Source organism: Camelus ferus, chromosome 20, assembly GCF_009834535.1.
Source record: "Camelus ferus isolate YT-003-E chromosome 20, BCGSAC_Cfer_1.0, whole genome shotgun sequence".
NCBI classification, from domain to species: Eukaryota; Metazoa; Chordata; class Mammalia; order Artiodactyla; family Camelidae; genus Camelus; species Camelus ferus.
In genome coordinates, this window is record NC_045715.1 from 26,809,856 (window position 1) to 26,837,541 (window position 27,686).

Here is a 27,686-nt window from a genome sequence, read left to right on the forward strand (position 1 = left end):
TCTTAGTAAGAAGGGGGTTCTCATTCAGGAGGGCTGGGGCCTGAGATTCAGCCTTTCTAACCAGCTCCCAGGAGACACCCACGCTTCTGGTCCATGGAGCACATTTTAGTGAGGGCTCCCTTAGAGGATTTTGAATGGGTTGAATTAGAGATGGTAGCTCTCAGTAAGAGCCTGGCACGTAGCTTGTACTCTACATCTCACGATGCTATGAAGTAGGTTATCAGTCCCATTTTACAGATGAGAAAACGGAGGCACAAAGGGGTTAAATGACAAGCCCAATAACTAGATGGTCTGATGTCCTTTTGAGTTCTGACCAGGCAGTTCTTGACCTTAGGAAGTGCTTCTCAGGTCTGTAGCTCCTGATCCCAGGCCTACACTGTAACACTCAGAGGCAGCTCTGGGCAGCCTGTCTTTAGGAACTTGAGAACCTTCTCATCTTTACTGGGGGGGGAGGGGGGGAGGGGCAGGGGAAGGAGGGGCAGGTAAGGGGATAATGGATCCCCCACCTTCCCAGGTGTCTGCCTCCAGTCTTTCCTTCAGCCTTGTCCTGACCCCGATGACAGTGGGGTGTCCCTCTCTCTAGCCCTGCATCCCCAAGCCCGAGGTCCCCCACCTTGGATAAGCTCTGCTCTGGCTGTGCTCGAGGGGGAGGGGCTCTCCACCAACCCTTCTCTCCGACAGTTCTCCAAGGCCCTGATGCACTTTGGGGAGCATGACAGCAAGATGCAGCCAGATGAATTCTTCGGCATCTTTGACACCTTCCTGCAGGCCTTCTCGGAGGCCCGGCAGGATCTGGAGGCCATGAGGAAGAGGAGGGAGGAGGAGGAGCGGAGGGCGCGCATGGAGGCTATGGTGAGGCGGTGCTGCTGGGGGCTGGGGTGTGTGCGACCCTGAGGGCTGGGGCACTAACTGCTATCTTGGAGAGAGAATGGTCTTCCTGGCCCGAGGGGAGAGTGAGGTGGGCTGTCCCGGGAAGGATGGAGGTGTGGCAGGTTGTTAAACCAAGCCCAGCCCAGGAGTCAGCCCCGTTGGAAGGCATGTGGCCTGTGTCTGGAAAGAGGAGCTGGGGGTGGCTACTCTGGGACGCCTGCCTCACGCTCCCTCCTTCCGCCCTTCAGCTGAAGGAGCAGCGGGAGCGGGAGCGGTGGCAGCGGCAGCGGAAGGTGCATGCGGCGGGCAGCGCACTGGAGGAGGGCGGCGAGTTTGATGACCTGGTGTCGGCCCTGCGCTCGGGTGAAGTTTTCGACAAGGACTTGTGCAAGCTCAAACGCAGCCGCAAGCGATCAGGGAGCCAGGCCCTAGAAGCCACCAGGGAGCGGGCCATCAACAGGCTAAATTATTGACTTGGGGGACTGGCCACGCGAGAGACCGGGAGACAGGGATGGGCCCGGAGGGGCTGAGCGGAGGAGGCTGTGGTACTTAAACAGTTTGGTGCTCGGTTTAGAGCCCTGGGCTGGGTCCTGGGGTTGGGGCTGTGTGTGGCAGGACCAGGTGTCTCCCCACCTGAAGGAGCTCCCCCTCATCTCTTCCCATTCTTTCTGCACCCCAGCTCCCAGGGGTCGCTCTCTGAGGCTGACTTGGACACCCTTGGCCAGCCCCAGCTGAAGGGGTCTTGTACCCCAATCCAAAGCATGGCCATCCATATTCTGGCACAGAAATGCTCCAGATCTAGACTGGAGAGAGGTCTAAGACCTTGTCCAGATTTCCCGTGCCATGGGAGCGATGGGGTGGGCCAAGGCGGGGGCATCCAGGCTCCCATCTCTCAAGAGTAGGCATAATGGAACACGACAAAGTTTCCTATTGGATGGAAGGGGCATTATATATTCTAGCTAGATGTGTTCCAGGAGAAAAGAATGCAGGGAGGCTGATGCAGGGACCAAGTCATCAGGACAGAGTGCTTATTTCCTAGGAGGCCTCTGGCCCTCTTGCCTGTCTTAAGTCTCTCCCCTCCTTCCCTACGGCCGTTTCCATCCATCCTGTCTGCTAATCCAGAACCCTGGAAAACCCACCTTTGGGCTTCCATGACTACGGCGCACTCTCTGGTACTTGATGAATCTGGTAAGGGAAGGGGCTCAAGAAAAAACCCATTCATTGCCACACCTTGTATGTTGGGCATAGGGACCCTGCAACAACACTGCTCCCACCCCTACCCTGTACAACCAGACAGTTGTCTCGAAGGGAGACAGTGACCTCAAGCACTGGCTGGGGGTTCTGAACAGCCCCTCACCAGAGGGCAGCACTTGAATGGCTGGGAGTACCTGGTCTACCACTTACTGTTACTCAGACCTCACACTCCTCTGACATCTGCTTCAGAGCAGAAGGCACAGTGACCTCCTGCTCTGGCCAGCCTGCCAGAGACCACTTCAGACCGTGGGTTATCTGGCCCTGGGGTGTCAATTCCTGAGAGGGTCCCCTGGACCAGAGCTGCCCTCTGCAGTTATATGCCATTTCTAAGGGGGTCTCCTGGGAGGCACTAAGGCAGGAGGCCCAGAGCAGGGGAGGGGGGAATACACTTTCCAAAGGAGCCAAGAGTGGAATGCTGAAGGGGTTCCAGTCCCCCATCTCTGGTACCAAATTTGGTTCTTCAACTTGGCTTCCAAGGGGCCCATTCTGTCTACCTTGAGCTGTCCTTGGGGGTGGGGGTACAGGATGATGGCTGTATCTAGACAAATGTTCTCTTGCAAAAGGAGGTGGTGAGGTCAACTCCATCAAGGCTCATATTTTCAGTATATTTCTTCCCCCGTAGAGTTGGCCTTGCATTCTGTAAGGTTTGCCTGATTCCCTGTCTCCCGGCTCCCTGCCCTTCCATCCTCTTCTCCCGCCCCCACCCCCCACTGTTCCCTTTATGTTTCTCACCTTCTGACCTCCTCCAGCTCAGGGTTACTGGCAATGGACAGACTGCTGGGCTGGGCCCACTCTTCAGCTGCCTATCTTTTCCCTATACCAGCTTCCTGGGGGTGGGAGCATGGTAGCTGCAGGGGAAGAAACACAGGATGGGTGAGCCCAGCATGTATGTTGGTTCAAGGGGGAGGGCTCGGAGCAAGTGCAAGCCTGGCTGGGACAGGTGGGAAGAAGCCATCCTGGAACCCAGGTGAAGGCAAGGTGAAGGCTTCCAGGAAGGGCAGCTCCAGGGAGTGCTGTTCTCCCCATCTGTACACTCGTCATGAGAAGCTGGTGTGGGGATGTTGGGAAGGTTATGGGTAGGGCTTCCTAAGGTCCTCTCCCAAAGTGGCCAGGCTGAGGTTAACCTCACCCGCAGGGGCAGGGAACAGGGGAGGGCTCCATTTCTATCCAACAGGCATGTCCAAACCCCAGCATTCCCACCTGGATGCACACCAGGAAAGAAGAAAGCTGGAAGCCGCTCAAGACACGTTGGCTATACAGAAAAGCACAGTTTGGTTTAACTGTTTACAGAGGACACGTGTATTGTTCCAGGGCTCAGGCTTTTCGCCTCTAAAGATTTTACCTTCTCTATTTATTATTTTCTAGCTCTGGCCAGTGGCTCTGACACCAAATGCCACTGTAGCCAGACCTCCAACAGTGCCTTGGACCATGGACCCTCATGGCTGACTCAGCAAGAAGGGCTGTTGCCTTGGAAACAGCTGAGTTGGTCCTTGATCTGCTTACTGTTTACACCTGTTACCTGTGTTCCCCGGTGCCCTTCCCCACTACCTTTGGGTTAATTTTTCCAGCTTTTTTTGTCCAATGTAAAATTCAGTTAACCTCATGCAACCTGTTCCCTTCTCAGCAGCAGCGCCCACTCCTCCTGTGTGCTGGAAGTAAGGTGTGTTTAGGGCAGTGGGAGGAAAAAATGCTCTGGGTGGATGGGAAGGGGTCTGGTCCAGGCACTCCCCACCCCCATCCCAGTTCCATACCTGGGGGAGCCACGGCCATCTCCCCTCACGTCTACCACTGTCATGCCCCAGCTGTTCTCACCCACTGTTTCAGATGACAAATGAGGCTCATGTACAAAATCCACAGTGCCCTTTCTGCCTGCACCTTTTTTTCATAAGAATATATTGTAATACTAAAAAATATTAAATCCGTACCACCCCCATCTAGCCTGCCTTGAAACTTATGCCTTCTTCCCACGAGGGGACTTGAGCTGTGCCGGGAAGCAGGAAGAGCCAAGAGTGTGTTGGTGCGCAAGAGTCCTCAAGCCAGTGCACGTCAAAAGGTAGCTTGAGATCAGCCAAGGTGGGAGTACTTAAGACTGGAAAGTGGCTTTTCTAAGAGGTGGTCGTTAAACACTTCGCCAGCACACCTGGGTGTAGGGCACAGGGAGGGTGGGCAGGTGGGGGACTGAGGCTAGAACCGAGAAACCTACCCACCTGCGAGAAGCCAGCAAGTCCAGTCAGTGCTGGGGGATGTGCAAGCCAGGAGCCTGTAACTGCAGCTGCTGGTCTCCACCAGCTGGCGAGAGGAGCAGCTTTGGACATGCCCACCTGTTACTGGTGATGCTGCACTCGTACACCCACCACGGGGAAGGGTGGGGGTGGGCCTGACATCATAGCAGCTCAGGACCCCTCAGCACAGACAGTCCTCATTCTTGCATCTCCAAAGTTGGCATCGTGGCTTTATTTTGTGCGCGGAGGGTGAAGGCCATCTTCAGTGCTCTTCCTTCCCTGATGTGTCAGGATGAAGGGGTGTGGGTGGTGGGTGGGAGGGTGGCAGTGCACAGGGCAGGTGGGGGTGTGCGCTTGGTCAGGAGACCTCAGGGCTGTGGCCCACGTGAATGGATTCTGCTTAAGATGGGGGTGGGGCGGTTGGGGTTGCGGAGAGAAAGGAGGTGGCAGGATGGTGTGACTGTTAAACCAAAAGCCCGCATGTCTGACGGGACACAGACTCAGGCAATAAGAAGGGAGAACCAGCTCTTTCAAAGGAGGTTGGTGGAGAGGCAGGGAAAGGGCGTTGCTGCTCAGAGGCCGTGCTCCAGTTTCAGTGCCAGTTGTGCTCCTCAGGGTGGCTTCCTCTGCTTAGAGAGCCCTTACTCTCCCAGGAAGTAGGAGAAGAGAAAACCCAAGCAAGAAGTGGAAGTCACAGGCTCGACCTTCTGAAAGTGAGTGTCTGAGAGTCCACTAATCACCCAATGGGATTTCCCGTCACCCAGCCTTGCTCGCTGCGGACCCCTCCCATGACCTCAGGGTCCAGGAAGGCAGAAGGGCCTGCTAGTTTCCTCTCTGAATAAAAAGGTCAGTGGAGGTCAGCTAGCAGTAGAGGGGTAGGCTGACCTTGAGTTCCTACCGGTTGAAGGTAACCAGTGACGGCGTTAAAAGGAACTTGACATTTCTTTCCCTTGGCTGAAATTGCATCCCATCTCTTGACTTCGCTGGGCCAGGAGCTCTAAGTCCTACGGAAGTCCCCCCGCTGACCCCCAGTCTTGCTAATGAGCTTGATCTCCTCCAACACTATGTCCCTGCTGACGGCCTTGCACATGTCGTACAGGGTGAGGGCAGCCACGGCAGCTGAGGTCAGGGCCTCCATCTCCACCCCAGTGGGGCCCCGAGCCCGGCAAGATGCCTCGATCACCACGGCCTGGCGTGCACTGTCCAGCTCCAGCCGCACCTGGACGTGGCTCAGGGCCACGTGGTGGCACAGAGGAATCAGCTGGCTGGTCAGCTTGGCCGCCTGGACGCCAGCCAGCTGGGCTACCACCAGGGCATCCCCCTTCTTGAGCTGGTTCTCCTGGACGAGCCTGAAGGCCACAGGCCCAAGGAGGACTACAGCTGAGGCCACAGCCACACGCTCTGTGTCTGGCTTCCCGCCTACATCCACCATAGCCGCCCGTCCTTCTGTGTCTACATGGGTTAGTTGGCCTGAGGCTGGCAGAGGTCCTGAGGGTGTGGCAGGAGCCTGGGGCTCTGGGCTAAGGCACTTTGGGTTGGCATCTGAGTCTGGGTGGGAACTGTAGTGTCTCTGAGGGAGGCCAGCTCCCAGCCACCACTGGGCCAGGAGAGGGGTCTGTGGGACCCCGCCTCCTTCCCACAAAGTCACCATCTGGTGGGAGCGACTCACTCTGTGTCTCAGACCCTGAACATGGAGGGAATCCCTGAAGGAGATGCTCAGAACGGCTGGTGGGGAATCCTGGAGCGTCAAAAATAACTCTGGAAGGAAGAATAAAGGGGAAGGAAGATTCAGTCTAAGGTAGGTCTTTTTCCCGCCTCCTGTCTCACCCCCACCTCGAGTTCTCCCTTTCACACCAGGAAAAGCAGAATAAAGAGCAAACAGCACAGCAAGGAAAGAGAAGATAGAAAACACACAAAGGGGGTTCCCCAGCATACAAGTTTCAGCCTTTCTCGCCAGGAGTTACATGGGGCAAGGGTCCCACAGCTTCTGCCTGTCCTGCGGTGGCGGTGTCGGGGTACTCGGGTGCCCCTGCTCACAACTTTCTTGTTGTCAAAGTTCTCTTAAACACCTAAGGTCTGAAGACCAAAGCCTGGATCAGATGACCTCTCTGTCCCTTCATCTTCTTAAAACTACAGTGAGGCCTCCGCCTGTTACCAATTAGTTACTCTCAGCTTCACATTCTCTGAGAAGGGCTAGGAGTAATCATATAGTTTATAGACAAGACACTAAGGGAAATACTTCATCTATTTAAGCAATGTCTTTTAAGCCTTAAGCTCATCAGAAGTGCACAAAAAGCAACAGGCTGATTCAATGGTCCAGGGGGGAATGGTCCCTTAGGAACCTTGTAGGCTCTTTTTACTCAAAGCTGTGGTCCAGGGGCCAGCAGCACTGCCACCATCTGAGGGCTGTCAAGGACGCAGAATCCCAGCCCAGACCTCCGAATCTGAATCTGAAGTAACAAGACCCCTAAGTGATTCTAACGCACGTGGAAGTCTAAGAGGCCCTGTTCCAGGCGACTGTGGGTTTTATGGAAATCAGACGAGTTTAGTTACTCTACATCCTTGAGAGCAGTATCATTCCTTATGAAGCAAACAGGTCTCTCAACTTCCAGCTTCCCATCACGCTCTGGGCCACCTACCTTGTCAGTGTCAGAGGTACAACAACCTCCTTCTGGGGGGTTATCAAGGTATCCCCCACTCCCTGACCCACGTCGGCCTGGTGGAGGCCCACCACGGAGAACGAAGATGGTGCAGGGGATAGCTTTCACCCTGCTGGAACACTGCGGTGCGCTGCCCTTCCTTCTCTGGGTGGCTGCGTGCGCCGGTGCCTGCCTCAGGGCCCTGGGCGCACTCTGCTCTGAGCGCTGGAGGAAAGAATCCCTTCCCCTAGTTGCTCTCACTGCTTTCTCTGGCCTAGGGTACAGTTCAGGGGCTCAGATCTGACTTTGGCCATGAGGGCGAGGCCTCCCCGGCTCCAGCCTGGGCAAGGGCCAGGGGGCAACAGCATCCCTAAAGCTCCTCATGTACCAGTGAGGTCCCCAGTGCTGGGGACCGCTTATGGCTCTATAAAAAGTTGTGGGTTTTTTTTGGAAGCGCCGTATGTATACAAGACATCCTGGGCACGGAAGTTCCCGGGAGGTAAGGAATGAGGCAGCTGAGGTCCTGGCTGCCTCCTCCCTAAGAAGATGAGTAGCTGCCTAAGCTCTGTCTGGCACAGAAGCGTAGTAACAGGTGGACCAGTGAGTCCTAATGGTGCAGATAAACGCATGGACTGGCCCACAGGACAGAAGGGAAGGGGCGCCTGTGACTGTATCCAAGCTGGGAGATTCAAGAGCTGAGGACAAGATCTCTATGTCTTAACAAGAAGCTCCATTTTCAGGGAACAACTAACATGGTGATCATTAACCTGGAGGACTCCTAGCCCAATTTTTGTGACACCAGAGTGAGAAGAGCCATGGAAGGGAGAAAAGCAGCAGTAAAGGCTTGAAGGGTAAGAAAAGATAAATGCTGAGAAAGCAGGATGAAGTGCAGGATCCGGGGGTGCCTTACGGCGGGGGCCCCACCCGCAGGATCCCCCAATGACAAGGGTGCGTGGTTACGTACTGATGGGTCACCCACCGATGAGGATCATGGGCCGGTTCTTCATCTGGGAAATGTTGAACATGCCTGGGGGTGAGGGAAGCGGGGAGGGAGGGGAAGAGCAGGAGAGGAGGGGGAGGAAGAGGGTGGGGAGAAGAGGTCACTGAAACGACGACGGACACAGCGCTATGACAGCCCGTGGATGCGCACTCATCTCCGTGCACCTGACAAAGAGCCCCAACCGGACACGGCGGGGTCGCCCGTGAGTCTTTGGATGTCAGGACCCTGCCCTCCCTGGCAGAGAACAAAGTGTGGGATGAGAAAGGCGATGACACCCCTCCTCCCTTCTTCCCCCAGTGAAACAGCCAGAGAACCTGGGGACCCCTCCTGTGCAGTCTCTTCCTGTAGGAAGGGAATCATCACTGTACCCCAAGTCTAGAGGTCCAACAGGAGTGGCAGGGAGCACAGACAACAGAGTCTCGCTTACCCGCCAGGCTTTCCTTCCTCCTCACCTGCGTGCTGCCGCTTCTTCCTGCCCACGGCAGCCCCGATGATGCTCAGCAGCTCTTCCTCAGAGGCCCCGGCCCGCAGGTGATCAGCGCAGGGATACTTCCGAGTTTCCAAAGAGGCAGACCTGGAGGTGGTCACCGTAGGGGTGAGGACAACGTGCCTCCCTCAGTCCTGAGCCTCAGCCCCCAGCCTGAGAGTCCCCGCTGGGCCGGGCAGGAGGGCCCAGGCCTCCCTTGGCTGGTCAAACTCAAAGCAACTTCCTGCTGAGGGGCTGAAGGTGCTAGACAGAGGAGCCAGACAGGCTGGAAGGGTAGGAGGCAAACTCACATCCCAAGGCCTGCATCTGACTTATGGTCAGGTTTCCTTTCAGCGTGTAGGGTGTACTTTAAAAAGTTAAATAACTGCCAACAGAGGGACAGTACACCAAAATCCAGATCCACACTCCCTCCTGAGACATCCCATGGAACACTCTTCAATGCCATGAGAAGGGACCCCAGTCAGTGGGAGCGAGTCCTGGCCGCCCCCCACCCCTGCTCCCTTCATCCCTGGACACTGCCTTCTGGGTTGGCCCCTGCACCTGCTCCGGTTTGTGGTCCCTGACTGGGGTCTGAAGAGCAGAGACGGCATCCTGAGGTCAAAGGTGACTCAATGCTCCCAGCTTCTGTGAGAGGCTCGGAGCTCCGGAGGGCCCGGTCCCGGAAAGCAGGATACCCAGCTCCTCCCACGAAACCATAAAAAGTATCTACTAAGTGTCAGCCTGTACACAGGGACAGGAGCGTGCGTGACAAGCCCAAGGACAGAGACAAGAAGATACGTACGAAGTCTAAGCGGAAGGTACCCCCACTCCCCTGTGCTGTCAGTCCCCCTTCCTCACTCCCTGCTAGCCTCACCTCCGGTCAAGCGGAGCAGGTGGGGAGAGAGATTCAGAATACCTAGATGGCGAGGGGGCCCTGTGGGGAAGGGTAGTCTCACCTTGAGGTTCCCATCGGCCGTGATTCGCAACCGGTTGCAGGTCCCACAGAAATGCTCCGACATGGATGTGATGAAGCTGACCTGGCCTTGGAAGCCAGGGATCTTAAAGGCCTGTGGGTGCACGTGGAGGGGCCGGGGGTGGCTGGCTGAGCGCCAGCCTTCACTCCCTGACCTGGCAGCCCTCACTCCTCGGCCCTCTCCCCAGGAGCCCTGCAGAAGGCAGCCTCCAAGGACTTTGGACCACAGAGGACTCTGGCTCTGCCTGTGCCTGGCCTGCCCAAGACGAAGGCCACTAAAGATACAGGGACCCGAGGGCAGCACGGCCAGGGAAGGCCACATGGAAGAGCCAGACAAGGACCCCCACCATCTACTGGAGTGTGTTCTACCACAAGTCACTTAACCCCTGCCCCACGCCGGGCCTGCTTTGTCAGCGAAGCACGGAGGCTGCTACGATGGCCCTGCAGTGTTTCCCGCATCACTGCCCTCCGCCCTTGATGTGATGTGGCCCCTGCCAGTGCTCCCATCCCAGCGTGGAGGCACAGCCTCTCTCCTACCCCCAACCTTGGCTGTGCTGGATTCCTCCTCGGGCAGCTTCTCCAGCTCCGGCCACCGCTGCCGGAGGGTATCCAGCATCTCCTTGTAGCTGACCATCTTCTTGAAGTTCCACTTGTTGCCTGTAATGGGGGTGGGGGCTACTGAGTTGCAGTGTCACAGGGGCCCAAGGGGCTTCAAGTCCACTCTCCCACACAGCCCAGGAATCAGTTCTCCGCCTCTGGGCCTGGAGGTCCCCAGGCCCTGCCTGAAATTTGTGGATCAAATCATGCCCACACACACACTGAGAAGCCTCTGATCCCCGCAGCCCTAGTCCTGCTGCCTGCCCAGCCCCCTCCCCACCATCCCTGGAGAAATCCCTACACACACAGCAGGGTCTGAGGTCAGCAGCACCCACAGGGGCAGCCAGACCCTGTCTGCCCCACTCAACCCTTTCCCGGGTCCTCAGCCTGCCCCTGCCATGCTCTCAGCGTGGCCCTGGCCCAGCCTCTTCGCACCCCCATCCCCGCCCCGCGTCACTGACCATCAAAGGGCATGTACTCTATGAAGCGCACGTCCAGAGGGAGTCCTTTGGTCAAGGCCACGAAGTCCAGGAGTTCGTCCTCATTCAGGCCTCGCATCACCACACAGTTCACCTGGTTGGGGGACAAGAGGACCACGAGGGCTATCCCTTCTGTGATCTTTTCCAGGGATGGCCCTTGAGGGGCCAGGCACCTGCCTAGGCTTGCTAGTGGGGGTCCCATTCCTTGTGTCCCTCCCCTAGTTCTCCTTAGAGAGACCTATGCCATGGGGTCACTGGTTTTCCCCCTTTCTCGAGGGGAGCAGGGCTGGAAGGAGCAGGCAAGAAAAGGGTGGGGGTAACCCACAGGTTCACTGGCCAGGGCTGGGGCTGGCTTGGGTCCAGGAAGTCTTTACCTTCACAGGGCTGTAGCCCAGCTCGATGGCCTTGTGGATGCCCTCCATGACCTTGTGGAAGCCTGTGGGGAGGGAGAGAAGTAAGGGTCCAGGTACTCCTTCCCTCTCCTCCACCCCCTCACCCCTACAGGGAAGCCCCGGGACTAAGGACCCTGGAGACTGCCGAGTTCAGGGACCAGACTGTAAATATGTTAGGCTTTGCAGGCCAAGAGGCAAAACTGAGGATATTATATAGCTATATATCATAAAGGTTTTATCTACTCAATTCAGAATATGATAATCAGCATAATTTTTGCAACACAGTTCTACATCTAGAATGGAAGAGTGGAATTCTTTTTGCAAGGATGGTATTTTTCCTAATTGGGGTTCATAGTTAACGTCCTGTATCATTAAACTCATAGCAAATGTTATATGCAAAATCCATTCTTAGCTCAAAGGCTATTACAAAAAAAAAAAAAAAAAAAAACAACCGGCAGGGGCTGGACTTGGCTGGTGGGCTGTAGCATGTGGACCTTGATCTAGGCGGACCCTCTCATAGTCTAGGTGGGGAAACTGAGGTCCAGAGAGAGGCAGTGCCCTGTACAGAGTGATGAGTATAAACAGGAAGTCACACACTTGGGTGGGAGGTGGTGGGTAAGAGGAGGTGGGGCTGAGAGCTGTAGGCTGTTTCCAGAGCAGAGGAGGGAGAACTAGGTCTCCCTGGAGTCTCTCTGATCCCCTGGAGAGATCTCAGTAATGTACGCCCCTCCCCAGATTGAAGGGCATCCGACCCCAACAGGGAGTCCATGGACCTGGGGCCCGGGCCGCACTACCTCTCCACTCCTGTCCTCCCTGATGAAGCCTGGTGGGAGGAGGCAGTGGGTGTGCTTGCTGCAGGGGGTGAAGGAAGAGGCTTACATCAGGCTGGGTACAGGGAGCACCCTTGGTGCCGGGGGATGCCACCAGGCAGTGCTGGCCCTGACCCTGGCACCTCAGGGCAGCTGCTTCCACTCCACACTTCCTCAGAGCTCACAACAGGGTAACCAACTGGTCCCAGTTCCCTTGGGGCTGTCTTGGTTTTAAAAAGGGAGCATCGTGTGTTCTTGAACTCTTTTAGTCCTGCGCAAACTGGCGGCAGGGTAGGGGGACATTAGTCACCAGAGCTCATTAGCATCCGATCCCAAAATGTCCTCAAGGGTGTGGCTACAGAGACGAGGGACATTTGGGAAGGATGAGGGGTGAGGAACAAATGCCCAGGCTTAGCTATCTATAGCCTGGCCACCAAGAGCGAGAGACCAGGACCCTCACACCAGCCTCAGCTCCCAGGCCACGTGGTCCCTGGGCGGGGGGGGGGGGTGTCACCCTCCACCACGAAACCCGTCTGATCACCTTTCCTGCGGACGATGAACTCAAACTTGGCCGGCACCAGTGTGTCCAGGCTGATGTTGATGGCACTGAGACCAGCCTTCTGAAGCTGAGGCAGCAGCCGGGCCAGGTTGATGCCGTTGGTGGTGATGCCAATGGTCCTCAGCCCCTCCAGTTGGCGGAGCTGGGCTGGAGAGACAACAGGAAGGGGTATCAGGCTGCTTGTTCTTGCTGAGGCCAGGAGATGGGCTGGAAGGAGAAACTCTGCGTTTAAATAAGTTGTATGGAAAGGGGGCTTGCTGCAGATCTCTATTAACCAGTATTAGCTTAATAAGAAACATAAGAATAAGAACAAAGATAACAACCAAAAGATGAAACACTGAATGCTCACTCTGCTAGAGGCTCTGCTGAGGGTTTGCACGAGCTCACTGAAGCCTCACAATGACTATCCCCATTCAACAGATGAGAAGAGACAGGCTCAGAGAGATTAAGAAAATTGCTTAAAGTCATACAATTAGTAAGAAAAACTGCTCAGATTCAAATCCATGTGTACTCAACTCTAGGACTGGGCTCTTAATAACCAACTCACAGGTCCTGATACTATGTGTAACAGGAACAAAAACGTGCTTGGATTATGCATTAAGATGACGCTTCCACTTCACCCAAAATCCCTAGAAATAACTGAAGGATTAAAAAAGAATCCATAACAGCATTGGAAGGCAAGAAAGAATGCCTTCAATGGCCCAGAAAGGTGGAGAAATGCTGAAAGACAGAAAGCAGATGGGGTCAGATGGATCAAGGAGACCAGAGCCCAAAGAGCACACAGGAGAAGGTTCTGAACAAACTGGGAGGGTGACTAGCCCACACGAGGCTTAGCAGTCACCTGGACAAGGAGCACGGGGGTCCCTGGGTGTGTCAAGGAGGTTGCCTGTCTGGAGAACTATATACGGATGAGCTGGTAAGCCGTTCTCTCTCCCATCCCATGAACAGGGGAAGGCAGCAGCTTTTACGCCACCCCAAGGCTAGAGCACTTAAGCTCGCTGAAGGGGTGGGGGCAGCCCAGAGCAGCTGCAGATACTCAGGAGATACAGGGTCCCTGGGACCCAGCAGAACCTCACCTCCCTTCCCCACAAACGCAGGCACAACCAGCATAAAAAGAGCACTGACAGTTGGGCCTACCAAAACCTTGGGAGCAGAGATCAGCAAGCATTTTAAAAGAATGTTGTGAAGGAAAAGATAAATTCCACAAATAGAAGAATGAAAGAGGAAGGAGAAGCAACAGATATAACAGAAGATGATTCTTTAAAAAATCAGAGGTAGATGAATGTAGATGCAAATATCCTCAACAAAATATTACTAGTAAACCAACTTCAACAACACATTTGAAGGATCATACACCAGGATCAAACGGGATCTATCCCAGGGATGCAAGGATGGCTCACATCCACAAAGTCAATGTGATACACCACATTTACAAATCAAAGAATAAAAATTGTATGATCTCAATAGATCCAGAAAAAAGCACTTGACAAAACTCAACACTCATTCACGACTAAAAACTCTCAAAGTGGATATAAAAGGAATGTTCCTCAGCATGATAAAGGCCATATATGACAGCTAACATCTTACACAGCAGTGAAAAGCTAAAGGATTTTCCTCTAAGATAAGGAACAAAACAAGGATAGCCATTCTCACCACTGTTATTCAACATAGTATTGGAGGTCCAAGCCATAGCAACTGGAAAAGAGGAAGAAATAAAAGGCATCCAATCAGAACAGGTAAAACTGTCACTATTTGCAGATGACATGATATTATATACAGAAAACTCCAAAGACTCCACCAAAAAGCCATTAGAATTAATCAATGAATTCAATAGAATTGTAGGATACAAAATCAATATGCAAAAATGTGTTTCATTTCCATACACTGATAACAAATTACAAGAAATTAAAAAAAAAATCCCATTTACAATTGCATCAAAAAGAATAAAATACCTAGGAATCAACTTAACCAAGGAGGTTAAAGACCTATAAACTGAAACTATGACACATTGATGAAAGAAACTGAAGACAACACAAATGATATTCTCTATTCACGGATTAGAAGAATTGATATTGTTAAAATATCCATACTACCCAAAGCAATCTCCAGATTCAATGGACTTTTTATCAAAATTTCAGTGGCATTTTTCACAGAAAAAGAACAAACAATACTAAAATATGTGTGGAACCAGAAAAGATCCTGTTTAGCCAAAGGCGTCTTGAAAAAGGAGAACAAAGTTGGAAGCATCATGCTCCCTAATTTCAAACTATATTACAAAGTTATAGTAATTAAAACTGTGTGGTATTGGCATAAAAACATGGAATAGAATCGTATTACAAAATGAATGGAACACAATGGAGAGCCCAGAAATAAACCCATGCATACATGGCCAGTTACGACAAAGGAGCCAAGAATATACAATGAGGAAAGAACAGTCTCTTCAATAAATGGTGCTGGGAAAATTGCATAACTATGTGCAGAGGTATGAAAACTAGACCACTAGATTACACCATGCACAAAAATTAATTCAAAATGGATTAAATCTTGATCTGAAGCCAAAAAACTCCTAGGAGGAGGAAACAGGTAGTAAGTCCCTTAACATCATCTAGGCAATGATTTTTTGGATTGGACACCAAAAGCAAAGGCAATAAAAGCAAATATAAACAAGTGGGGCCACATCAAACTAAAATGCACAGCAAAGGAAATGAAAAGGTCGCCCACTGAATGGGAGAAGATACTTGCAAATGATGCCTCTGGTAAGGGGTTAATATCCAAAACAAACAAAGAACTCATACAATTCAACATGAAAAAAAAAAAATCTGATTAAAAAATGGGCAGAGGATCTGAATAGACCTTAAGACCACAAGTATCATTATGGAGAGAGATGCACTAGATAGTGATAAAAGATCCAGTTTATGAAGAAGACATAGCAGTTCTAAGCATACGAACCTAATAAAATCATCTCAACTCTGGACAAAATAAAAAGCAACAAGACCTCTGGGAGAAACTAACAAATTCACCCACTTATTTATTACTGGAAAGCCAAGCAGATAGAAAGCCAGCAAAGACTGAGATAAACAGAGGTCTGGACAATAAAATTAACCAGCTGGATCCAATGAACAAATACAGACTTCTTTGTGTAATAATTAACAAATAAACACTCTTCTCAGGCACATAAAGAACACTTACAACAACGGACAATATACTAGGTCATAAAGCAATCCTCAATAAATTTGAAAGGAAGTTTCATTCAGATAAGATTCTTTGACTCATATACTTAAATTATAATTTAATAAAAATATAAATTAAAATCCTCATATTTGGAAATTAAAAACACTCTTAAATATCTCATGATCAAAGAAAAAATGAGAATAAAAATTAAATGCTTAAAACTAAATGTTATGAAAACAACAGGTTACACCAGAACATAAATGGAAATAATGAAACAATACAAATACACGATAAGAGGTTCAACAAACTCAAAAGTTGCTTTGTTGAAGACCAGCACAATAGACAAATCTCTTGCAAGACTTAACAAAAAGATACAGGCACAAATAAACCACATTAAGAATGAAAAAGACAAAACTAAGTAAAACTGATGAAAATGAGAAAATATTACCAACAATTTCATACATTTAAAATTTCTAAAAAATAATAAAAACTACCAAAACTAACTCCAAAAGAGGTTGCTAACTTGAATAATGCAGTAACTATTAAAGAAATTAAAGCAGCAATTAAAAATTTCCCTGTAAATAAAATACCAGGCATAGACAATTTTACAAGTGACCTCTACCAGACTTTAAAAGAAGAGATTACCATGGATTAAGACAAGCTCTTGCAGGTAAAAGAATAAGAGGGAATACCATCTGCTATGATCTGCATGTTTATACCCCCGCCCCCCACCATTCATTTGTTGAATCTTAATGTCCAACGTGATGGTGTGTTAGAAGGTGGAGCTTTTAGGAGGTGACTAGGTCATAAGGATAAAGAGGTTAGTGCTCTTATAAAAGAGATCCCACAGAGCTCCCCAGCTCCTTCTGCCATGTGAGGATGCAATGAGAAGTCTGCGACCCAGAAGACAGCCCTTACCTGACCGTGCTGGCACCTTGATCTTGGACTTCCAGCCTTCAAAACTGTGAGAAATCACTTGCTATTCATAAGCTACCCAGTCTGTGGTATTTTGTTACAGTAGCCCCATCAGACTGATACATGACCTCACTCATTCTTTGGAATTTAATACCACAAATCAGTTAAGGCAGGCATGAAAATGAAAACTCACACATTCATTTCACTCACGGATATAAATGCAAAAAACAAACAAAATATTAACAAACTGAACCTAACAGTAGATAAAAACAGTGGACTATGGCTAGGTTGGGTGTATTCCAGGTACAATATCAGAAAAGCTATAAATGTCATTCAGAGTAACAGAATAAAGACAAAAATCATAGATCATCCTAACATACATTAGAAAGTGTATAATAATAAAAAAAAAAAAGAACTTAGTAAACTGGGAAAGGAACTTCATTACTTGATAGAAGTTATTTGTAAAAAAAAAAAAAACTTTTAAGAAACATTATAAATGGGGAAACATTAGGAATATTCTCCTATTACCACCACTATTCAACATTGTACTTCAGATCCTAGATATTGCACTATGACAAGGAAATAAAAGGATAAAGGCAGGGAGAAAATTGTCTTTAGTTGCAGATGACGTGTTTGCTAGTGGAGAAAACTCCAAAGAATCTAAACAGATACATTATAGCATTAATAGGAGAGTGATAAGAATATAATATCAACAATGTTAGAAAATGTAATTTTAAAATGACACTGTATCTGTCAGGATCCTAGCATAAAACAGAATTCATCCCAGATGATTAAAATAAAGACTTTAATGAAAGGACTACTCACAAAGGCGTGAGTAGAATTAATGGTCTCAGCAACTTACAGTATAGCACTCTGGGGATCCATGCCTAGGGCCAAAGGGACATGGGGAGGAAATTAAGTTAAGAGTCCACTTAAGTCACCATAGAGGAGTGGCTATCCTGTAGGAATTTTAGCTCTGGAGGGAATTCAGCTACTGCCAAAAACCTGGTATAGAAATAGAGCAGGGAACAGCAAAAAAAAAATCTGATCTCATTGGCCAAACCCATCAGAAACCCAAAAGGCAAGGGACCCTGAGTGATATAGTCCCTAGCAGCTAGCTACCCAGAGCAAAGAATAAGGCAAAGGAGGGAAATGGCTGTGGGAAGGTGGGGGTGTGAATAAAAAAGATGTCAATTCTCCCTATTTTGATACACAGATTTAATGCAATTAAAATCCCAACATACACAGACACAATGAACAATCTGTAAAGGGAGTAACAAGAAGAATAAAATACTTAGGATTTAACTTAACCAAAGAGGTGAAAGACTTATAAAATGAAAACTACAAAATATTGCTGAAAGAAATTAAAAGAAATAAATGGAAATACATCCCATGTTTATGAATTGGAAGGCTTAATATCGTTAAGATGTCAATATTACCCAAGGCAATCTACAGATTCAATGTAATCCCTAACAAAATCCCAATGATACCTTTTGTAGAATTTAAAAAACCCATCCTAAAATTCACACGGAATCTCAAGGAACCCTAAATAGCCAAAACAATCTTAAGAAAGAACAACAACAACAACAAAAAAAACTGGAGGACTCACACTTTCTGATTTCAAAACTTACTACAAAGTTACAGCAACCAAAATATGTGGCATTGGCATAAAGACAGACACAAAGACCAATAGAATAGAACAGAGAGCCCAGAAATAAATCCTTGTATACATGGTCAAATAATTTTTGACAAGGGGACCAAGACCATGTCATTCAATGAGGAAAGGATGGTCTTTTCAACAAATGGTGCTGGGAAAACTGGATATCCACATGCAAAAGAATGAAGTTGGATCCTTTCCTAATTACCATACACAAAAATTAACTAAAAATGGGTCAAGGACCTAAACGTAAGTCCTAAAAGAATAAAACTCTTGGAAGAAACCATAGGACAAAAGCTTCATGAGATATCCAAATCAAATGACATCAAAGGCACAGGCAACAAAAGAAAAAATAAACTGCACTTAATGTACAATTTTTAAAAATTTTCATGAAGACACTCTCCACAGAGTAAAAAGGCAACCCACAGAATGGGGAAAATATTTGCAAACAATAAATCTGTTAAGGGATTAATACCCAGAATAATAGAGAACTCCTAAAATTGAACAACAACGAAAATAATCCAAATGAAAAATGGGCAAAGGACTTGATAGACATTTTTCCAAAGAAGATATTTGAATGGCCAATAAGCACATGAAAAGATGCTCAGCAGCACTAATCACCAGGGAAATGCAGATCAAACTACAATGAGATACCACTTCACACTTACTAGGATGGCTACTATCAAAACAAAACAAAACAAAACAAAACAAAACAAACAAACAAACCAGAAAATAATAACTGTTGGTGAGGATGTGGAGAAGTTGGAACCCTTGCACACTGCTGGTAAGAATGTAAAATGGTACAGCCACTGTGGAAAACAGTATTGAAGTTCCTCAAAAAATTAAAAACAGAATTACCATATGACCCAGCAATTCCACTAAAGAACTGAAAGCAGGGACTGAAGAGATATTTGTACACTCGTGTTCAATATTTCAAAAAATTGTACATCAAGACACTATCCACAGAGTAAAGAGGCAACCCACAGAATGGGGAGAAATATTTGCAGCATTGTTCACAATAGCTAAACATGGAAGCAACCCAAGTTGACCGATGAATGAATTACCAAAATGTAGTATATTCATACAATGGAATATTATGAAAAAGAAAGGAAATTCTTCAGTGTGCTACAACATGAATGAACCTTGAAGACATTATGCTAAGTGAAATAAGCCAGTCACAAAAAGACAGAGACTGCACAATTCCACTTAAATGAGTTTCTTAGAGTAGCCAAAATCATAAAGATAGAAAGTACAAAGGTGGTTGCCAGGAGCTGGGGAAGAGGAGAATGGGGAGTCATTGCTTAACAGGTAGAGTTTCAGATTTACTAGATGACAAGAGTAGGGATGGTGGTAGTGATGGCTGCATAACAATGTGAATGTATTTTAACACCACTGAGCTGTGCACTTAAAAGTGGTTAAGATGGTAAATTTTATGTTATGTATATTTTAACACAGTAAAATGGAAAAAAACATCCCAACAGAATTTTCCAGGGAACTTGGTAGGCTGATTCTAAAGTTTCCATGGGCAAAGCTTAGCATAGCTAAAGCACTGTTGAAGAACTAGAAAAAAATAACACATGGAAAAAAAAATGAAACTGGATTCCCCCAAATTATTCACAGATTAACTAAAGACTTAAATGCAAAAAAAGCACAATTTTAAATTTTTTAGTACTAACATAAGTAGTTGTTCTGACCTTGGGTGAGGTGTTTCATAAACAAGTACAAAAAGCACTAACCATAAGAGACAGGACTGATAAATTTAAGAACTACTATCAACCAGAAGAATTGTTACACAAAGTGTGGCTTGCTTTTTCAAACTGGGAGAAGGCATCTGTCACATACATCAAGAACTTTTACCAAACCAACACGAAAGGACAAACAACCAAATAGAAAATTGGGAAAATGATATGATCTGGTATTAAATGGAAAAATAAATATATATAGCTAATAAACCTGTGACAAGATGCCTGACCTCACCCTAGACAGGCAAGTACAAATCAAGCCCACAATAAAACAGCACTTTATACCCGGTCCACAGGCAAAGATTCAGAACGATAATACTAACCGTTGGGTGGGCAGCTGGTGAGAGTGCACAGCACCACCACTTTAAGATAACGCCAAGTTGTTTTCCAACATTAAACATTCACATACTCGCTCCATAAACCAGCCCTTCCACTCCTAGAGAAACTGTACACCGACACGTGAATGTAAATACAAGTGTTTAAAGCAGCACTGTATACAATACCAAGAAACTGGAAACAAGCCAAGTTTTCATTAATAGGAGGAAGTGTGATGTATTCACATAATGGAACAGGAGGTCGCAGAAGAAAGAACTGAAATCAGGATGACGTATGTGAATTCCAGTTGTGTCGAAAGAGTAATTCCCAAAAGACTGCACAGCACGACTTACAAAGTTCAAAAACACCATCTCATTTTAAAAAGCAAGGGAATGATAAATACAACATTTAGGAGTGTTTCCTTGGGAGGGGGTTAAGTACACTGTGGGGAAGTCCACAGAGGTGGTTAAAGGTTATTGCCAGGGTTCTGATTCTTCCAAAAAAACTGATGAGGCAGTGGGTTTCCTTAGGAATTCTTAACACTATTAAATCATGTAAATAAATTTCTGCAAATAAAGTAAAAAAGGTCATGCATGGCTCAATAATGAGATTACTTTATGAACCCAGGATTATGATTTAATCTAATTCTATGTAACTAGAGTCCATCAAAAATAAAACAAAAACCTCAACCCATTTCAAAAACCTTGAGGTGGGGAGCATATAGTTCAAGTGGTAGGGCGCATGCTTAGTATATACAAGGTCCTGGGTTCAATCCCTAGTACCTCCTCTAAAAATAAATAAGTAAATCCTTCCCACTCAAAAAAAAAGTATAAAATAATTTTTTTAATTAAAAAACTTAGTGAAAAAAAAAAACAAACCCAAAACTTTGGGGACAGGGGAGGGATAAATTAGGAGTTTGGGGTTAACAGATACTAACTACTATAAACAACAAGGTCCTGCTGTACAGCATAGGGAACTATACTCAATATCCTGTAACAAATGCTAATGGAAGAGAATATGAAAAAGAATATGTGTGTATATATACGTGTATGTATATATAAAACTAAATCACTTTGCTGTACACCAGAAACTAACAATATTGTAAATCAACTATACTTTAATAAAACAAATAAATAAACAGAAAAATCCTAAAAAAAAACAAAACAACAAGACAATCCTAACGGCTCCCCATTGTATTAAGCCCCTCATGGGCTTTAAGCTGTGAGATCTAGATGTTGCCTGTTTCATTTCTTCAACGTAATGGAAGGAAGGAAGGGAGGAAGGACAGACAAAACAACAAGACAGGAAAAGGCCACGTGACTGAGTGATTCTTGAACTAAACTGTCGCCTAACAGTGACGAGTCAGTTTTGGAGTCAGGATCCAACACAAGTCCTCTGCCAACGCTGCCAACACGGTCATGGTACTTGTGTATTTACGGCCATACCTTGGGGATATTGTGGGTTTGGTTCCAGACCACCTTAATAAAGCAAGTATCGCAATAAAGAGTCACACGAATTTTCTGGTTTCTCAGTGCATATAAAAATTATGTCTTCATTATACTGCAGTCTATTCAGTGTGCACTAGCATTATGTCTAAAAAAAATGTATAGAACTTAATTAAAAACACTTTGCTAAAAATTGCTATTATTAAGCCTTCAGGAAGTTGCAGTAGTAATATCAAAGATAACTGACCACCAATCACCATAACAAAAATAATGATGAAAGAGTTGGAAAGATTGCAAGAACTACCCAAACGTGACACAGAGACACAAAGCGAGCAAATGCTGTTGGAAAAATGGCGTCCACAGATTTGTTTGATGCAGGGCTGCCACCAACCTTCTATTTGTACAAAAGAGACGCAGTATCTGAAGTGCAGTAAAGCGAAGCACAATAAAGTGAGGTATGCCTGGTTTCCTTTTTTTTTTGTACTTTGGGAAATCCCAAACCTTCACCATCCAACATGGCAGTGGCTAACTGTGCATGGCTATTTAAATCAATTAAAATGCAATAAAGTTACAAGTTCGGTTCCTTGGTCACCCTAGCCACACGTGAAGGGCTCAAGGCTACTTGTGGCTGTTGGTTACCTTATCAGACAACACAGATAGAGGACGTTTCCATCAGCCCAGAAAGTTCTATCAGACAGCGCTGCCTTAAACTCATCTTGGCAGAAGAGAGGGAGGGACTTCAGTACACGCAGGGATGGGGGTGGGGGTGCTGGAGCGTCTGGGGGTTGGTGGGCGGGGTCACAGACAACTGCAGACAGGGAACTGAGCCATCTTCCCAGGGCAGTTCTACAGCACCAGTCCTGGGGCTGACTGAGCTCAGACAGGGACCCCCAATGACCAGGACAACAGGCTCTGTGAAGCCTGCAACCCCTTCACCTTGCCCCTTGGGCAGGGTCCCTTGAAACTCTCAGCCAGGAGGGTTGGGACAAGTGCTTGTGAATGTCCTGCCTCTGACTGCTGGCCCCTCCCCTCACTCCAGCCCTTCTTCCCCACTAGCGCCCACCTGCCCTGCCCTCTGGGAGTAGGAGGTAAATCCTCTGAAGCAGGTCACTGCAGCCAGTTTCTTGTCCTAACCAACATATATGTGGTGATCCACCCTTGCCCACCCCATGCCATTGGCCAGAACCAAGAAGCCAGAACCATCACAGCAGGAAAGCCCATGACGTAACCAGTGCACAGATGAGTAAACTGAGGCCCCAGGTTGGGCAGGAACCTGTGCAAGTTCACGGGGCCAGGGAGTGGAAGAGCACAGAGCTGGAACCAGGCTGCCACCTCTCCTGGCTCCCAGACCTCCCACTGCGCAGGTTGGTGGCTTCTGTGAAGAGCTCTGCATCCTCCCGTCTGTGCTCAGCCATCCCTCTCTGACCAGCAGTGATCCCCACCCCCTCTGCTCTCCCACAGGCCCTGGACAGACGGCAGGTATTGTGGCCTGACGGAGGAGGCTAGGTCTGGCAGCCTTTCCTGGAACCCAGTCTGCCTTGCAGGCTCAGAGGAGCTTCCTGGAACAGGGAGTCAGCTCCCCTGGGCCAGCTCGTCCAGCTCAGGAACGATGGCACGGTTCCAGGTCAAGTGACCGGCAGGGGTTGGAGGGAGCCAGCCATGGGGAAGGAGGGAGGAGAGAGAGCTGTCAGGGATCCCTGGGCTCCTCCTTGGGGCTCCCACAGCACCTGGGCTCCTCTTTGGACAGCAGGCTCCAGGGGCTGCTTCCACCAACGGGCTGGGGTGGGGGGTTGGTCCTTGACAGCCGGGCCTGCGGCTCATCCTCCTTTGACCAGCACAGAGTCAGGCCCAGGGGAAGGTTCTCCAGGGAATGTGTACTGAACCAGCAACTGAGGCAGAAGGCTGAGGGTGGGGAGCTCAGCAATCAAGAACATGGAACCTTATTTTCCTCTGATTTCATCTTCCATAATTACATGAGCAAAGGTCTCTCTCCGCCTGACCTCGGGGCTCGGAGGCAGCATACAGGAAGAGGCTCTCCACCCCATGCACAGCACTTGCCACTTGCTGGGCATTTGCTTCTCATTCTCTCCTCAGGTCCACCCTAGAAGGGAGGTTACTATCTGGGTCTGAAGGCTGAGCATGGACTTTAAAAGCCGCTCGAAAATACAATGCTAGCGCGAGGCGCAGCCGAGATCACTCGTGGGCATGTCGTATTTCAGAGCTCGTACATTGAGCCATCCATGTTCATCAACAAACACCAGTGAGTACCAGCTATGTGTCAGGTGCTTTCCTAGGTGCTCGAGACACAGCCGTGAACCACACCTGTCTAGCTCCCTGAGAGCTTTCACGCCAGTTAACAGACAATTTAAAAAATCACCAAATGGCATAATGTGGTAGAGTAGGGTTGCCACACCTTTTCTGTATAAATCCACAGAGCACATATTTTTGGCTTTGCTGGTCTTGGTGGCAACTCCTCAGCTCTGCGGCGTGGGAGATATGTAAATCAGTGGATGTGGCTATGATCCAATAAAACTGTTAATGGACAGTGAATTTTAAAATTTTGTAAAATTTTCACGTGATGCAAATGTTATTCTTTTGATTATTTTCCCCCCAACCATTCAGATACATAAAAACTATTCTTAGCTTGCAGGCCACGCACAAAAACAGGTGGTGGCCCAGTTTTGGACAGTGAGCTGTAGCGGGCCAACTCCCGGGAGAGAGAGTGGCTGGGAGGGTGGGTGTGGGGAGGGGGTGCTTTAGACAGAGTGGTCAAGGAAGCCTCCACAAGGAGATGAGATTGGAGCAGAGCCCTGAATGAGGCAGGCAAGAGGCCCTGTGCTCTGGGCAAAGAAAACAGCACATGCAAAGGCCCTGCAGCATGACTGGAGGGGAACAGAGAGGCAAAGGGGCAGGAGAGAGGTCTCTGAGGTTGATGTGAGCCAGACCACACGGACCTCAAGGCCCCAGTGAGGACTTCAGTCGAAATCTGATGTCAAGCCATGGGCTCTGGCACTTAGCTTTGTGATCTTTGGCAAGTTATTGAACTCTGTGCCTCATTTCTTAACAAAATGGGAATAATAATGGTACCTGTCTCAGAGGGTAGCAGGACTAAGTGAGCACAATGCCCTACAGGAATGCTAGCTGCCAATATTCATATTATCATTGGAGTCCAGTGGGACGAGGCAGGAGCTGGGAGAAGTGGTGACAACCGTAGTCCAACTCACCCACGATGTTCACCACATCTGGCCGGATGAGCGGCTCTCCACCCGTGAGCCGGATCTTATCTACGCCTTCCTTCACAAAGAGCCGTGCGAGGGTCAGGATCTCCTCAGTGGTCAGCAGGTCAGCCTTGGGGGTCAGTGGGACACCTTCCTCGGGCATGCAGTATTGACCTAAGGGGAAGGGAGGGGACGTGGAGGTGGGACATGACTGCAGTGTTAGGCCCCAACTCTCCCCCACCAGGCCACAAGTTTCTCTGAACCCCATCCCAGCCATGAGGAGAGACCCTGCCAAGTCTGAGGGGACACAAACCCTTGGCCAGATTCCCTCTGGGCCTCACCTTTCTCTTCTATAAAATTTAATGTCCCTTCCCCATCTGGCTTTCATATCCCTCAGGCCGGAGCTGGGGGTATAGATTCAAGACGATAAACTAGGCAGACAGCATGGCCTGACTCGATGTAGGGGCAGGCCAAGATGCTGGTCCCCTCAGGGAGGGGCAGCTGGCCTGGATCTGCCTGGGAGGCCAGGGCCCTGGGCCCCTTCCTTCTGCCACTGCTCATCCACCTTCATTTCATCTGGACTGACAAGCAGTCCTCTCTGTGAATGTTGTGAGGGGAAGGAGGCTGGGATGTTCTCCCTGGCCTGGTAAAAGCCGCTCTCCTCTGTAGCCACAAGTGTTCTCATATCCAGTCTCTCTCTATCAGGTTATCCTCTGTCCTGATTTACAGGCTGGAAAACTGAGGCACTCCCTGTTCAGGGTGAGGTAGCAGAAGGGGAGAAATGAGGTGAGTGGGGCCCCACCTCCTACCATCAGTTCCAGTGGCCAGGATCTGTTAAAGGGCCATTTAGTCAAATTAGTGAAGGATCCAAAACCGGTTTTTTTGGATAGATTAGGTAAGAATATCAGAACATCAGTACTGCACACAAGAAACGTTTGGTTAAACATTTACTACACACACTTACTGGGCCATGCAGTAAATATATTTCTTATCGTGAGCTACAGCGAAAGGGAGGGAGGGAGGGAGGGAAAAAGAGCCCTGGAATAGCGAGAGACTCAGGGCCAACCTTAATCTTAAACCCAACAGCAATTCTGTTCCAGTCTAATCCCTGGTAGAACCCAGCTTCCAGGATCATAAAACTTACCCTTGACCCCTAGCCCCTGAATCCCTACCTGGTAAGCAAGGAAGAGGGGTTGGTGGAGTTTTCTAGAAAGAGGAATGGGGAGGACTGAGAAGGATTCCTGGATGTGGGGCAGTTTCAGGAGCTACATGAGCAGAGGGACAGGAGCTCAGAGAGGGCCCAGGAGGGCGACTCACATCTAAGGTTGCACTTCTCGGTGAGGGAGATGCGCAGGTAGCTGTGTCGCCGGCCGAAGCTGTCGGTGAGGAAGGCAGAGAAGGGGGCTGCATGCTCCCTCAGGAACTGCCTCCGCCTGGATGGCTCCTGCAACGGCAGGGGCAGGGGACTGTGGGCTCTGCTCCGGGGCTAGGGAGAGCCCACTCGGGGACTTGACCCCGCCCTCATCTCTGACATCCGCACACCCTCTGACCCTTCCGTCCATTTGGGCTCTGCAGGCCTGGGGGTCCGGGACTCCCCCTCACTCACAGACCGGAAGAACAGCCCGCAGGGAAGGACCTGCCCTGGCAAGGCCCCACAATCAGCCTTGGGTGCCGGACCTCGGTAGGGATTTCAGCTGGGCAGCAAGACAGCAGGAAGGACATCCGGCCTCCGCCTCCTCCCCTGTCACCGTCCACTGCCCACCCCACCTCAAAGAAAGCCTATCTGGGAACAAGCATCTCCGTCTGGACTGGTCACCAGGATGGCATGTTGCCGCTCGGCACCTGGCAAATGTGCTGCCTGACAAGCACGTCCAGAGGAGGAGGAGGGAGGCAGCAGGGAGCTGAGAGGGACACAGCAGCCGCTTCTCCAACCCAGGCCTCCCATTCCTTACCTGGAGCCCAAAACAAAGTCACTCACTGTGGGGGAGGGGCGTCACACAAGCTGTCCCCACCTCGGGGCTGAGGGGTACTCCCTAGGGCCTTCCTATTGCTCAGGAGGACCCAACAGACCAAGCCACCAGGAGTACCTGGGGGCCGTACCCAGCTGGGGAAGGTATACTCATGGGGAGGGCCCCCCTCCTGCAGAAGCCTTGGGGCAAGGACAGCCCAACCAGGGAGACCTGCAGAGGGAATGGGTCCCCCCAGATCCCAGGAAGGGAGAATGGATGTCCCAGGATGGCCACCCTGCTAATCCCATGCCCAGATTACTTCAGTCCTTATCCTTCACCTACCCACTGCCAGAGGAAAGGATTAAGGACCCACTGGTTGGGGTATAAGGGATAAGGGGGAGAAGACTGCCAGAGATTCCCTGCAAGGCCCAAACTCATCCTGGGGAGGGAAACGAGGGAGCCAACCTCACTCTTTCCCAAGTCTGAGCGAGTCTGTACTCTCTCCCTCCTTGAGAGCACAGCCCTTGAGAGCACAGTCATGACAGATGCTGATGAGACAACTGTTCCACAAAAGTAACATTTGCAAGGTATCTTCAAGTTTCCAAAGAATGTTCTCTGTAAGGGATTATTATAACCAACACTTGGATGGGGTCCAGGAACACCTCTGGCAGAACTGGGATTCAAAGTCAGGTCTTTTGATTCCAAGTTCTAAATTCTTTCCCAAGTTGCACCCTGAGGATGTGTCCAAGGAGGTACGTGGGATGGTACCCAGGGCAGGGAGAAGTCACTTCTCTAGAATCTTTAGAACAAAGAAATCATGACCGTGGTGGTCATCTGTGACATCTATGGACAGGGAACTGACTTGGGGGCAAGACCCCTGGTTTCTGGGCCAGGTGTGCCCCAACATACTGGGAAAGTTCCCTAACTCGTCCAGGCCTGCTTTCCTAGCTGCAAATTAGGAACACAGTGAGCGGCTAAGGTTATCTTGCTATAAAGGAGGGGGCCAGACAGGAA

The 27,686-nt window shown here is 49.2% G+C and overlaps 2 protein-coding genes across 2 annotated transcripts in view; one reads left to right on the forward strand and one right to left on the reverse strand.

The window, feature by feature from the left end:
* Positions 1-4,061, forward strand: part of DAAM2 (dishevelled associated activator of morphogenesis 2) — a 128,327-nt gene extending 124,266 nt beyond the window's left edge. The window contains 2 exon segments of the mRNA XM_032463013.1: positions 682-852; positions 1,119-4,061. Coding sequence (XP_032318904.1) covers positions 682-852; positions 1,119-1,343 — 396 coding nt within the window. The 3' untranslated portion in view covers positions 1,344-4,061.
* A 488-nt stretch (positions 4,062-4,549) lies between these two features.
* MOCS1 (molybdenum cofactor synthesis 1) overlaps positions 4,550-27,686 on the reverse strand; it is a 28,176-nt gene continuing 5,039 nt past the window's right edge. The window contains 11 exon segments of the mRNA XM_032463014.1: positions 4,550-6,104; positions 7,965-8,012; positions 8,438-8,522; positions 8,524-8,559; positions 9,408-9,518; positions 9,969-10,081; positions 10,483-10,594; positions 10,875-10,936; positions 12,243-12,407; positions 24,730-24,897; positions 26,041-26,167. Of these exon segments, the coding sequence (XP_032318905.1) occupies positions 5,344-6,104; positions 7,965-8,012; positions 8,438-8,522; positions 8,524-8,559; positions 9,408-9,518; positions 9,969-10,081; positions 10,483-10,594; positions 10,875-10,936; positions 12,243-12,407; positions 24,730-24,897; positions 26,041-26,167 (1,788 nt within the window). The 3' untranslated portion in view covers positions 4,550-5,343.